A 14,798-nucleotide genomic window follows, 5' to 3' on the forward strand; every position below is an offset into this window, starting at 1 on the left:
TGTACCCACCTGGCATGCTGATAGAGTGCAGGCTGGGATGGGCCAGGGCACGTGGGTTCCCAGCAATTGAAATCTGCCATTGCTTCTCCTTCAGTTTCTTCAAGATGTTCCGGACAGATCTGAAACGGGGTGGGGGGGGGTGGGGGTGGGGGACACTGAGACCTGGCCCTGCTCTTCCACAGGCTCTTGGGGAGACTGAGTGTTAAGAGGGGCTGGGGTGGGCATGTGTTGCCACAGCTTAGAAAGTCAAGTGCAGATGGAGTCCGCGATGTCTTCAGGCCATTGGCGTGAACGAAGGAACTCTGACTTGGGGTGCCTGGGAGACTGCTGGCAAAGAGCAGTTACCTAAACCCTGCTTGGTAGAGAGCAAACATTCTGCCCACATTCCATTTTCTGTATAGCTTGTCATGAGGCTAACTGTGCCCAAGGGAAGCTGGGAAGTGTAGTTTCTGACTGAGTCACCCCTTCCCTGAGACAATTATCCTCTAGCTAAGAGAACAGTTTGTCTGCTGTTGGCTCCATACCACACTGGCCAAGGCTGCCTCTCAGTTTGGGACACCTTGTATACCTGCAGGGTTTAAACAGGTCCCTGCAGATGGGCTGGGTTTTTACCCACCCCACCCCCAGTCCCCAGAACCTTCCAGATACAATCTTTACATAAGCGAGCGGCTCCCTGACAGTGCCTCTCACCTCTCAGGCACCGTGCGCACCCTCTGACATCTGTGTTTCGTTCACAGGAGCAACCAGGGCTTTATGCACATGAAACTGGCCAAGACCAAAGAGAAGTATGTTCTGGGTCAGAACAGCCCCCCTTTTGACAGTGTCCCGGAAGTCATCCACTACTACACCACCAGGAAGCTACCCATCAAAGGGGCGGAGCACTTGTCCCTCCTTTACCCAGTGGCTGTGCGGACTCTGTGAAAGGACCAACCTCACCCTGCTCTGTGACCAAGCCTGATACCTGGAGGAGCTGGCAGGGCACCGGCCAGCTCTCTGTGGTGCCGTCGGTGCCCAGTGCGTGTCATGTGTATGGTACTAGCACACCACTGCATGTCTTAGAATGCTGTTGTCACTTACAGGGTTGGAGACGGCCTGGATGAAGAGGGACAGCCTGCTGCCACACCACCCCAGCCCCTGCCCCCACCCCCTCCTTGCGTTTCTGTGAATTAAAAATATTTGCAATCCAAAGAGATGCCTTCCAGGGTGAACAAAGATGGAGCTGCTCCGGTGGTGGGTGGGGCCCAGCAGTGGGCGGGGCCCAGCTCTGGCCTGCATCTCTTTGTTCTCCAGGTGTCCAGAATTCACCTGTGTATGGACGAGGTCTTCCCGTTGGTGCTGGGAGCCCAGGAGGCCCTGGGAGCCACCCCTCTGGTACATGTCTGCGTCTCTGGGTATGCATATGGAGTGTAAACACACTAGAGACCATGTCATAAACCAGAGGAAGCTCTATCTACTTTTAGATGTACACTCTGTAATCGTTAGATGTTAAGGAACCATTGTGCAGTCGAAGAGGATGCAATTATTTATGAATAGGGTGTGTAAATAAAATAGTCATTTAATATATATTACTAGCCCTTTTTTAATTTTTTTTAAACATATTATCTCAGAGGGTCTCTGCAGAGAGAAATGCCGGCCTGCTGGTTTTAATTCCTAAGCAAGATGTGTTTCCTGAACTTGGCTTGCTGGCATGGCAGGCCCTGTGGAGGAGAATGGAGAGCTCCAGTCAGGTCTTCTGCAACTTTCTGGGCACCCGAGTGACCGCTGTAGGAACTGGACCTCAGCAGGAGGAACGGTGTGGCCAGAGGAACGGGTCAGCCTGTGTGAATGTGCAGCCAGACCCTGCATGGAGTCTCTAGCCATGGACGGAGTTGACCAAGCTCCCCTCCTCCCCACGGCAGCTGATGGCAAAGCTGAGTTAAGCCCTCAGGTTCACCCCAGGAGTCTCCAAAGGGCTTTCTCCCCAATCATTATCAAGTCAGTCACACTGTGCCCTGAAAAGTGTTTAACGTGGGAGAAAGACAGGCTGGGCGTTGGAGGGGCAGGTAACCTCCCAAGGTCACACAGCTCAGCAGCCCAGCAGGCTCCCAGCTGGCGCTGCCATCAGCTCTGAATGGCCTCACTGTCGCCTTGTTCTCGGAGAGAGAGTGAATTCCTGATATTTCAAGGGACATGGAACTCTCTTGGTCATCATGTGGACAAAAGCACCTCTGTGCATGTACAGACAGACCTTTCTCGCTGTGACAAGATGGACACAATCGATATAAGGAAAGAGTTTATTATCTCACAGTTTCGGGGTCCAGTCCAAGGTGGCGAGAGTGAGACCTCAGTCAGAGGGCAGAGTGCTCATGTGGTCTTTGTATTCCTCCTGGGACCTCTTATTTTATTATCTCTTATTTTCTGAGATTATCATTGCATCATTTCCCCTTCCAACCTTCCCATATCCACCACCTTGCTCTTTGTCAAATTCCTGCCCAGGAAGCATGCTCACAGACACGCGTGTGTCCCCTAGCTGATTCTAAATCCAGTCAAGTTACTGTGGAAGACGAACCACCACACCTGCCTCTGTTCTGTCCCTGGGCCGCATGAAAGGCGTGACTGCCCTTGGCTGACCAGGAAGGTTCCAGAGCCTCTTCCAAAGTCGTGTCCTAGCCACCTGGGTGGTCTGACTGGACAGGAAGGTTGATGACCATTGTCCCCAGTACATCTCCAGTGAGTCCATACACTTCAGCTGGTCAAAGCCTACGGCTACCTTGGATGGATTCAGGCCCAGTATGCCGAGGCCTGAGGCGGGTCTAGACCTGCCAAAGCTGCCTGTCAGGTTGGGGCAGAACAGAACTAAAAGCCTGCTTTGGGCAGCTGCCACCGATTTCAGCTGCTCGAAGCCAAGCCATTTCCTTGCCATCTCCTCCTCCTCTATGTACGACCCCCCTCCTGCGTCATCTTCCAAGTCCCTTTGTCCATTCAGTAGCCCCCGCCCCTCGAGATTGCCTGTGGCCTGTAGTGGGAGTCTGGCCTCCACAACTGTCCTTTTCCCAAAATGTCCTTCAGGGGAGGGCCTCAAGTGACCTGTGTCCCCTCATGGAAGACGAAGAAGAAAATGAGCTGAGCGTGCAGCTGCCAGGGCCTGACTCCCCAGGAGACCCGCTGGGGGTTGGGAGGTGTGGGGAGACAGGCCTGGGTCCCGGTGGTTGCTTCCTTCACGTGGGTAAGTTCAGAGTCGGGCCTCCAGGGCATTTCCTGAAGTGCCTGAGCCACAGCGCCCTCCCTGGAGGCGTGTCCCAAAACAGTCAAAGGCCCCATGAGTGCTCCCCTCCTGCCACAGTGCCCTGCCACAGTGCAGGGGTCTGTATCCTCTGCCTTTGCTCCTGTAAGGGACTCCTGGCCTCCCTCCCAATACTGCCTTGTCTTCCTGAAGCTCCCCCGACCCGGTCTCCCACTCTCCTTAGGAACTGGGGCATACAAAGGAGCCAGCCTACAGGATGGGAGATGCTAAAAGGATTTTTCCCCGTTTCATGGACCCCTCCCTCTTCCTCTAACTGTGGCCGGTTTCCTCTGTCAGCGTGCATTCATGTTTTCTTGGACATCTAACAATTGAAAGGGCTTTTCCATTTCAGAAACCCTCACACTCGGGGTACCAGCGGCGTTGATTTGGTTTTTGTTTTGGCTTTTTCTTTTTTAATCTGCTGCCAATTAATGGGGGGGGGGATGAGCTGGAGTTCTTTAAGGAGGAAAAGAGCTGCTGCTACACAGTCTCTCAGCTTTTTGTCTGAGAGCACAACCTCCAGTCACCACAGGCCCTCAGTGCTCAGACCACGGGACTGTTTTTCTTTCTTTCTTTTTGCTGGCTTCATTATTGACCACAATGTCCCCGCCACTTCAGCAGCTCGTCCTGGAGCACTGAGGAGTCAAGGGCCCTTTTGGCAGCCCAGGTGGGAAGGGCCCATCTGCTAGTCCTCCAGAATATTCTGGAGAGGCTCTTGAGCAACCCCTTGTAGGGAAGTTGTAAAAGGCCCGAGTCTTCAGGCCATCTGGGCGACTCTGGCTGGTGGCCTTTGGTGACCAGAGTGTGAGCAGGAAGGCCTCATGTCAAAAGCAGATACCCACCCTCGGGCTCTGCTACAGCAGTGGTCAGGGGACCAAGATTTGCAATGTGAAGACACTTAGATGTTTGGTGTCACGTGACCAAGGGTCTGGGAAGGACAAGTGCTCTCAAGCCTGGGGACAGCTCATCAGAAACACTGGGACAAGCAGGCTGACTTTTGGAATTGACCCGTGGATGCCCCTGCAGGGGCCCCAGGTGATTCAGTACGAACTGTCACATCTGCTCTTGGCACTTCCCAAGACAGTATGTTCAGATCTCAAAGGCGCCTCTGAGACCCCATGGCTGCCTTCCAGCTGAAATGGGCCCCGCTGAGTTCTGACTGGGTGATAAACTACCTTATGAGGCCCATTTTATGTGTCACCTCGAATGTGCAAGTGCCCTGTTCCCAAACACCCTGTACCCCATGGTCCATGTTGAGTTTCTCTCAGATGCAACCATGGCCCCCAGGAATGTTGGCACAGAGCTGCCTGCCTGCCAAAGCTGAGCTGCGCCATCCCTCAAGGGGGGCGGTTCCAGGAGAGTCAGCTCCCCCTCAGGATGAGGAAGTTGAGTCCCAGGTGAGCTGCTGCTTTTTTTTGAGACAGGGTTTCTCTGTGTAGTTTTGGAGCCTGTCCTGGACTCGCTTTATAGACTATAGGCTGGACTTGAACTCACAGAGATCCACCTGCCTCTGCCTCCCGAGTGCTGGGATTAAAGGCGTGCGCCACCACTGCCCGGCTTCTAATGAGCTTCTTAAATGGAAACAAATGAATTGGCTCAGCAGACACAGTACCTCCTGGTGGATATTGAGGTGAGTGGCCCCTGCGTCTGGCCTCAGGAGGTGCCAATGGGACAAATGTGAAATTACTCATGACAGTACAAGTCATACCTAGCAGGCGTTCCGGGGGCAGGGACGAGTGGGGAACCGAACCTGCTTACAGCAGTCAGGACGGGGGGCCTTGGAGAAGAAGCAAGAGTTCACCAGGGAACTTAGTGGGACGTGGCTGTCCCAGGTAAAGATACCAGGTTGGGGTCATCCGGAGACTTGGACAGGCCGGTGTGGTGTCATACCAATACTCCATGTCTCCTAGGGTTTCATTGGAAGTGTGTGTGTGTGTGTGTGTGTGTGTGTGTGTGTGTGTGTGTGTGTGTGTGTGTGTGTAACAAAACATGGAGCATGAAATAGACCAATGGGGCCCAGCTGGGGAGGGAGATGAGCACCTTCCTTGAGGAAGCAGTGGACAGAGGGAAATAGAGGACCAGAGAGGCAGAGGCTTGCTCAAAGCCACACAGGAAGTGGATGTTGCAGGGTCCTTGAGCCAACAGCTTAGAGGATATCTGGCCAGTGCCATTCCAGGAAACTGGGGTGGGATTAGAGGAATCCTCCGAGCGTGTGAGCCATTTTTCCCCCTCACTGTCTCCCTCTTGAGTGGGAACACTTCTGGCCTGCCATGGCCCCATGACCTCCCTCTGCTTTGGAGGACCGGTTCCATAGAAAGGTAACTGGGTGGCGGTTACTAGCTTGGCTCTGGTGCCCTCATGTGGCTTGTGTTTGCGTTACAGCTGAGCCTCGGAAAAGGCAAATAGCAAGACGAAAAGCAAAATGGAGGGGAGATTAAATCCCCTGGGAGGAAGGAAGAGGTGGCAGAGTTGAGTGGCAGGCAGTGTTGCGAGGTGGATGATGGGTGTTCTAGCAGAGGAGAGGCAGGAAGTGGCATCTGAGCTGGCTCTTACGTGATGGCATCCCAGGTAGAGGCAATGGTGAGTGGAGCTGGGAGGCTGTGGCTCCCACCTCAGTGCCCCACCACCACACCCTGCACCCCGACAAAGCTTTGCAGATTCACTTACAGAGAAGAGAGAGCAGGGCTGGGGGGGCGGGGGGAGCAGCCTGAGAGCAGCTGAGCCCAGATCAACTCATGCAGCACTTCTCCCAAGTTCCCAATCTTCTGATTAGAAAATTCAAGTGTTCTTACCAATAAATTTATATTTCAGAAAAGTATAAAGAAGACAAAAATTGCCGTCAGCAGTTCAGTTGTGTTCTGAAGAACTTCCTCGGCCTTCCGCGTGCACACGTGATTATTTTATTTCTTGAGTCTATCTGCGCTTGAGGCTTCGTCCCCTTCCCTTCCCACTCTCCGTTATTAACTCTCCGAAGGTCTGACACACTGTTTTAATTTAGTTAACTTATATTCAAGTTTTTGTATAACTGGCCCTGTGGGGAAATACCTTCATTCAGAAATCACCATTGGTAATTCTGGCTGGCTTTTTTGTTTGTTGGTTTTGTTTTGTTTTTGCTCCGAGAGAAATGTATAAAAGATCATTATGAGGTCCGAGAGTAGACCATCTCCAAGTGTCTGTCCTCCTGAGAGGCACCAGTGTGTCCTCCACTGGATGTCTGGAAATGCCCCCAAACGAAAGCCACATGGTTACATCTGGAGACTTAATGACTCAGGCTTGTCTAAAGCGTGAGACATAGGGTTAGCAGTTCTCTTCCATCAAAGAGAATTCAGTTCCAGCGGGTGCTGAGGGTGGGAGCTGCCTGGGCTCAGATTGTGGAGTCACCAATTGTCCCCAGCTAAGGGGTTAGTAGGATACAGGACTCCGTGCTCAGTTCAGGAAGGTACTGGCTGAACCAGAACTGTCACCTTGGCTGCCAGCTCCTTGTGGGCCTCTAAGAGCCCTTTGGCTTCCGTCTGGCAGTAGCTCCTCTGCCCAGTGACAGCATGAGGCAGTGCTGGGAGACCCAGAGACGCGTGGAAGAGCTGTGCCCTCAGAGTGCAGAGGCAGGGGAAGAGAGGAGCCCTTATCTCCTTATCCCAGAGGAACCCAACACCCCGCTCACGTCCTGCCTCGAAGCTCTGCAGCTGTGTGAGCCAGTCAGGCTACAGAAAGCTCCATTTCCCCCGGTGTGAATGGCACACGAGCAGCCATGCCACAGGGTTATCATGAGTGAAGACACACGCAGCCTCCAGATAACAGCAACAGGACAAGGACGAGGTGTAACAGAGGTCCTGGCACCCATGCAGCTCCAACGGCCAGAAGATCTAGAATACGCAGACACTCTCAAAAACATAGGAGTGTGGAGTCCATTTTACAAATAACAGGTGCTCTCACCTGTGTTGGGGATCTCCCCTGGAGCTGCCCTCTCCAGACCCTGCCCTCAGAAAGCGGCCAAGGGTCAGCCCCTCCCCTGGGGCTGCTCAAGACCATGCCTACAGGGTATTTAAGACCTGGTCGTCAGACCTGCCATCTGCTCTCCCTCCTGCCTTCCTGAGAATTGCTTGGTTCTGTTTATTAAACCTGAACTTATTAATTTGGCTTGATTGACTTATGGCATCGGCAAAGGATACCCAATAACCAGGGCTCCAATACTTATCAACCTGAATTATGGATAACATACTGAAGCCAGGGCAGCTTAGGTCCTCTGAGAGATTCAGGCTCGGAGCAGCACACCCTAACGCCCCATCTCTGTTGTTTAAAACCACTCTGCTGAGATGACTGGGTGGCACACACCCGTAATCACAACACTCAGGAGGTGGAGGCAGGAGGATGAAGAGTTAAAAGTCATCCTGCGTAGTACTGGGTTTGAAGTCAGCCTGGGCTACAGGAGACTCAACTCTTTAGGAAGTGGGGAGGGACTTGGGATGTAGTTCAGTTGGTAGAATGCTCGCTTAGCGTGCACCAAGCCCTGAATTCTCCCAACGCCACGTTAACTGAGCACGATAGCAGCCCATGCCTGTAGTCCCAGCACTCCAGAGGTGGAAGCCGGAGGAGCAAGAGTTCAAGGGCAGCGTCAGCTACTACAAATTTGAGGTTAACCTGGCCTACATGAGACCCTGTCTCAAAAACCAACGAAAAGGAGCCAGCAAGATGGCTCCGTGGGTAGTGGCACTTGCCACCAAGCCTGATGACCTGAGTTCAGTCCCAGGAACCCACATGGTGGAAGGAGAGGACCAAGTCCTTACGCTGCTTTCTGTCCTCCACAGACACGATGAAGCACGTGTGTCTAGATACACATATACACACCAAATAAATGGGAGAGGGACAGAACAAATTAGCTTTACACATTATAGCTGTTATCTAAGCAATAAATACATGTGTGCTTACAATTTAATTCCCAAAGTTAATGTTTATTTCTCCATATTTTATTTACTACCCCATTGTGTAACTATGAACTCCCTTCATCTTTATTGAATGAATATTAAAAATGCATCCTGTTCAGTATGTATTGCCTATCTTCTCCTACTTACTAGAGTGTTACCTAGAATGTCAGTCCCTCACAAGCAGAGGCCAGGAGAGTGGGTGGTCAGTGACTGAGAGGTGACGTCACTCCGGTACAGCCAGCCCGCTGTGTGCACTTGATACTGCACACGCACTGAGGGCAGAGAAAGGAGTCTCAGACAGACAAGTGACAGCTGAAAGAGCAGGAGCTGGCCCTGACAGTGGAGACCCAGAAGGGAAGGTCACTGGTGGGACCTGAGCACCAGGAAGTGTTAGGTCTCAAACTGGGGTCAAAGGGCTAACTGAGGTGCTGATTAACATATCAAAGCAGACGCTGGCTGCCAGCCTATCAGCACCCCAGCACCTGGTACAGTCTTCCAGGCTGGTAAGCCCGAGCCCCCAGCCCCCGCTGCCCCCCTACCCTAGGCCCTCCAGCAGAGGGGCTGATCCCCCCCCCCTTCTCTTCCCTACATTATCTCAGCCATTTTGGCTACTAGTCCTTTTACTCTCCTGGTCTCCTGGCTCTAGGGTCTCTAGGCTCCAATCTCTTCCTCTCTCTCCCTACTCCCTCATCTCCCCCCACGTAGCCCAGTTCAGTCTGCAGGTCATGCTCACTCTGGACTCTTCCAGATGCCTCTGTCTCTTGCTGTGCTCTTCTTTATCTCTTTAATAAAAACCTCAACCCCTCAGGAGCAGTCATGTCCTCCTTTTATTTCCCTTTTCCCGTTCAGGAAGGACCCGGCGTGGCCAGCTGGAGAGGCGAAGCGTTGGTTGGCCTGGCAACACGGAGGTCCTGGATCCGGGCCTCAGGGCCCAGCTGTCTGGACTCACTGAAGGCTTGTCTAGTTCAGTATTCCCAGCTTGCCTGGTCGTAAGGTCCACACGTGGTTCGTGTAATGCTACAAATCCCTGGGCCCGTGTGCTTGGTGAGTTTCATTTCGGTCTGAGGTTGGCCCCAGGAACCACAAGCTCCCCTGGGGCAGCAGAGTTTGGGGATAGCTCTCTGGGGTAAAGAGCAGTTAGCTCCAGAGCTTTCTTCGCCCAGAGAAGTGTGAGGCATCAGCTACTGTTAGCAAATCGCACCTCTGTGACTGATCCCCCAGGCCATGGAGGTGGGACAGCCCCGCATCACCTCTTCAAGGTAAAAACAGGTCAAGGGATTTCTCTGAACACACAAAACGTGTGTCGGAGAGAGTGATCATTGTGTAACTGCTTGGAAATCTCAGAGTACTGTGCAAATGTTTGTGTTGTATTGACCAGCCTCTTACTAGATAAAAATGTGTTTGTATTTCACAAGTATATGTCACTCAGATACCACATGAGGTGTCTCCTGGTCCTACTCAGAGGTCACCAAACTTTCTGGGACTAAGCGTGGCATTTAGGTATGCCTAAGAGGAAAGCAACATTGAAGGTCAGAACAAGGTCCACTGGAAGGGGCAGCCTGATGTCTCCTCCTCGATCACTTCTTCCCGAGCCGTGCTTTTCCTGAGGCCACCGTGCTGAAGTTCTGGCCGTCTTTTGTGACTGCCTCTTCCAGGTTGCCTTCTCTGACTGCAGTAGGTAGAGCTTCTTCTGATGTCATTGCTCAGTCCTTGGTAGCACCCACCTCAGACGATGCTCATGCCTCCTCTCCTGGGCTGTGAGCTGAGTCCTACAGGACCCCCAGTCATTATTGTGGGTCAGGATGTCAGTTTGTTGCTATTCTTTCCCCCAAATTATCTGAGAATTAACTGGAGACAGGTATCATAAGCCAACTGACTGGGCTCTGCCCTGAAAATTCTGTTCTGGGAGTACATCGGCCTTCAGACTGGAAAGCTACATTGGTGTGTGTCTGTTTGCTTAGCTAACCTTGAATTTGATCTGTAGTCCAGGCTGGCTATGAGTTTTCATCACCCTGCCTCAGCTCCCACATCCTTTTGGGGCAGAATTGTCTGGTCACACCTCTAGACCTAGACTCTCAGTCAGTCCCTTCAGCTTGTATTATACACTCAGTCACCCTGTGAGCCTGTTAAATACCACATTGCTTGGAGATCCCGATCCGGCTGATGTCAAGACCAAGTGTCTGTGGTAATTGCCAATATCAAGTAATTCTAAGCTTAACATCGCTGCAAACTAGTTAAATTTGAATCTCTGGGTAGGGGATGCTACCCAAGGTTAAGCAAGCACACACTAAGTCAGTGATCTACAACTGAGCTACACCCCCAGCTCTTGTTTTTTGTTTCTGGGTTTTTTGTTTGTTTGTTTTTTGTTTTTGTTTGTTTGTTTGTTTGTTTTTGGTTTTTCGAGACAGGGTTTCCCTGTGTAGTTTTGGTGCCTGTCCTGGATCTCGCTCTGTAGCCCAGGCTGGCCTTGAACTCACAGAGATCCGCCAGGCTCTGCTTCCGGAGTGCTGGGATTAAAGGCATGCACCACCACCGCCTGGCTGTGTTTGTTTTTGAGACAGGGTTTCTCTGTGTAACAACCTTGGCTATCCTGGAACTAGCTCTGTAGACCAGGCTGGCCTCAAACTTTCTGAGATCTGCCAGCCTCTGTCTCCCAAGTGCTCGGCACACCCTTGGGAAAAAAATCCTTTGATGTGGGGTCCTATCCACATGGAAATAAGTGAATGAATAAACAGGACAATCTGAATGGTTAGCCTCAGTTAACCTTGACCTCTGTTTACAGATAGAGGTAAGTGACTTGGTAGAAGCAGGCTTGGAAAGCAGCCAAGGGACCTGGGTGTGGCTCAGAGGCGGAGAACACTTGCCTATCTTGTGCAAGGCCCTGGGCTCCATCTCCAGCTCTTCAAAGAGAAAACCGTTGAAAATGAACCTAGACGAGGAGCAGGTCTCATCACTGACAGACGCAGGCGGCGTTTGGACGAAGAGTCTGCAGAGGCTGGGACAGGCAGCTGGCTGCGGAAGGGCTGCCAGCAGAGAGGGCTCTGCAGTGTGCTGTAGTGAGGTCAGGTCAGGGACAGCGGGACAAGGAGGCTGCTGGAGCTGAGGGGTGAGGAAGGAACAGGACATTATCTGCTGGGCACAGGGGACAAAATGTACATGTTTCCCAGTTCAGGGAGGGAATCAGGCATAGGGACAGAGCCTGGGGGTGTGAAGGGGAGTGGCAGAGACCGGCCCAGACGATAGTAAAAGTTTGGGAAATACTAGCAGAACACGAAGGTCACTGACCCCCGTCAGAGGATGATCAGAGGTGACCTTATCTGGCCAGAGCTACTCACAGTAGTTGAGACTTCAAGGATAGTTTGCATAAAGCTAGCTGTTAAATTGGACTGATGGACCCTGGGGGCACGAGGCAGATTCCTAGAAAGCATTTTGGGGGAGGGGGGCAGGTACAGAGTGCTTAAAACAAAGAGCCCCCAGCAGCATTCCCATGTACTGTTGTGGAATAATCTTTTTGTACACTGTGAATACTTGTCGCTCTGGCTGGTTTAATAAAAAGCTGACCGGCCAATAGCTAGGCAGGATTTGGGGGGCAGAGACAATGCAGGGAAGAAGAAGGGCAGAGACACAGAGCAAGCAGGATGGGCAGTACAGAGATGAGGTAATAAAACCACAAGGCAGGAAGTCAATGAGTAGAAATCGGTTAATTCAAGTTATAAGAGCTAGTTAGAGCCAGGCGGTGGTGGTACACGCCTATAATCCCAGCACTCAGGAGGCAGAGGCAGGCGGATCTCTGTGAGTTCGAGGACAGCCAGGTCTACAGAGCTAGTCCAGGACAGGCTCCAAAGCTACAGAGAGACCCTGTCTCGAAAAACCAAAAATAAATAAATAAATAAATAAATAAAATAAAACCTCTGATCTAGGGGCTAGAGAGATGGCTTGGTGGTTAAGAGCACTGACTGCTCTTACAGAAGACTGGGGTTCAATTCCCAGCTCCCACATGGCAATTCACAACTGCCTGTAATTCCAGCTCCAGGTGATCTGACCCCCATGCCAAAAGCACACTAAAAAAATACATAAATAGCAGGGGGTGGTGGTGCACACCTTTAATCCCAGCTCTTGGGAGGCAGAGCTAGGTGGATCTCTCTGAGTTCAAGGCCAGCCTGGTCTACAGAGTGAGATCCAGGACAGGAACCAACACTACACAGAGAAACCCTGTCTCAAACAAACAAACAAATAAATAAATAAATAAAACCTCTGCTCTATACTGGTATTTTATTTTGGCAAACATAGTGTCTCCCTTTTGACATCAGAAAGCTCAGTCCTTGTGATTTGGCTGTGGGAAAGAGATACCTTTATGAGTCACCATCACATTCTGACCTGTCTGTGTTTGGGAAGAGCCAGGCAAGAGGCAACAGTTTTGCCTAAGGTGATCAGGGAAAGCCAGAGGTGGAGGAGGCGATAGTCCCTTGCCAGGCTACCATGTCTAGTGAAACTTTGATGGTGACAAGGACAAACAGGTTTATAGAGCACAAGGATTTGCAAAACACGAGAGACTGCCCAGGACGACATCCCCAAAGGAAAGCTAGCGATAAGGTCAGCCGCAAGGCAGAGGAGCCAGACGATGGCGGCACTGTCCTGTGTGCCAAGTGAAGAGCGTGGCAACGCTGACTGGGAGATTCCTGAGCTGAGGAGTGAGTGTCTGATGGTCCCTGTGGGGCTGCAGGTATGCAGAACAGTCTGAGGATCTGAACAAGATAAAAGAGTGAAGGATGGGGACAAGGAATGGGAAGCTAGCCTTAGGATGAATTCGGAATTTAAGAACAGAGGGCTTTTGATCTTTTTGTTTGTTTGGGGTGTTTTTGTTTTTTGTTTCTGTTTTTGTTTTTGTTTTGTTTTGAGACAGGATTTCTCTGTGTGACTTTGGAGCCTGTCCTGGAACTCACTCTTTAGCCCAGGCTGGCCTCGAACTCACAGAGATCCACCTGCTCTGCTTTCCGAGTGCTGGGATTAAAGGCATGCACCCCCACCCCCACCCCCGGCGGACTTTTGATCTTTAACAGATAGGCAAGAACAAGTGAGCAGAGTCCCTTGAGGCTCCGGAGGAGACACTAGAGGCCTGCATCGTGGCTCCACTCCAGACCCTGGTGATGATGGGCTTTCACTCTTTTGAATCAGTTATGCCCCAAGTATATGTTTAATTTCAATCTTTCCTTTTTCTTTATGCCTCCCGCACACACAGGAGAATAAATGGTAGTATTCTGACCCGCCCCTTGGAGACCTGCCCAGCGTCCTGATGTAAAGTCCCCTTTCAAAAAGAAAACTCCCCTCCACCCCCTCCATTCCTACAAGGTGTGCACCCTTGCCCCCTCTCTCTCCCCCTTTTCTCTTTCCCTCTCCCCTTCTCTGCCCCCTCTCTCCCCCTTCCTTCCCCCTACCAAAATAAAACCATTCACTGAGCCCTGCCTGTATGGCACCTCTGTCTCTCACCTGCCGTGGAGCACCTTGGCTCTACCCTCCGAGGACTCCTGTGCACTGTATCATAACAATAACCTTTCCATTATAAACTGAAATGAATCATTTATGCTTATGAACACACTGGATACCTGCCTGGTGTCCTTGCTCTTTGAATAATACATTTGAATAGAAATTCACAGAAGCCAAAGCCACATCATTTCGAGGTCAATGTCCCCAGTTGTTGCCTGGTTAATTGTTCTAAACCGTAGTGTGGCTTTGTCATTAGTCCATGATCAAAAAACCCTGTCCCTTGTGCACCCGCCGGGAGAGGTTTGCACTAACGGCCCCCCCTCTGACCTTTAAAGTCTCCCACCCACCCCCACCTCACCCCCACTGCTGTGGCTTCCTCTACTGGTCCACATTCCATCCACTCATCGCCTGAGGCCCAGCTTGAACACCTCCTACCCTGTGAGTCCATCATCCCTGGTTCCCTTTCAAGGGGAAAAGCCCCTCATACTTCTGCATTTAGCCTTCGTTTTTGTATCCTCCATCAGACTCTGAACTCTCTTAGAGGCATCTGCTGCAGAGCAGGTACCCACCTCCTCAAAGGTGTGTTCAACCTAGGTGCCCATAACTTCGTGGCAGAGGACGCTCTCAGTGTAGCCTGACGGTTGGGTGTTGGAGGGGTCGCGGTTAAGAACATGTACTGCGCTTGCAGAGAGGACCTGAATGTAGTACCCACATGGGACCGCCCACAGCTATCTGTAACTCCTGCACCAAGGGCCCTGAAGCCCTATCTAGCCTTCCTGGACACCTATACACACGCACTAACATTAAAGTAAATGTATTGAAAAAATAAGTGTTTTGTATTTTTCCCCCTTAAAAACTCGATTGAGTGGTTGTCTAGGTGAACTTTGTATAAGATAAGGATGCTTTGCAACACCCAAAGATTGACATGTCTGTCTGCTGACGCAGGAAGGCGTGGTCTCGGGGGAGGCGCGGTCTCCGACACCTTCAGAAGCAAGTAAACACTGGGCAGGCTGGGGACATCCACCTAGAGATGATCCCTAATGGTGGGATAACCCCAACCCTAAGTGGCAAGCACTTCACACATCCACGAGTCTGCCAAGGAGCCTCCCCCAAGCAGGCTGACCTCTTGA

At 51.6% G+C, this 14,798-nt stretch overlaps 1 protein-coding gene across 1 annotated transcript in view; it reads left to right on the forward strand.

Moving 5' to 3' along the window:
- Positions 1–1,563, forward strand: part of Shb (SH2 domain containing adaptor protein B) — a 118,545-nt gene extending 116,982 nt beyond the window's left edge. Inside the window, exon 6 of the mRNA XM_052718766.1 lies at positions 738–1,563. Within this exon, the coding sequence (XP_052574726.1) occupies positions 738–921 (184 nt within the window). The 3' untranslated portion in view covers positions 922–1,563. The remainder of the gene's footprint in view (positions 1–737) is intronic.
- Positions 1,564–14,798: the final 13,235 nt, after the last annotated feature.

Source organism: Peromyscus californicus, unplaced genomic scaffold, assembly GCF_007827085.1.
Source record: "Peromyscus californicus insignis strain IS unplaced genomic scaffold, ASM782708v3 Scaffold_5__1_contigs__length_169319896, whole genome shotgun sequence".
Taxonomy (NCBI): Eukaryota; Metazoa; Chordata; class Mammalia; order Rodentia; family Cricetidae; genus Peromyscus; species Peromyscus californicus.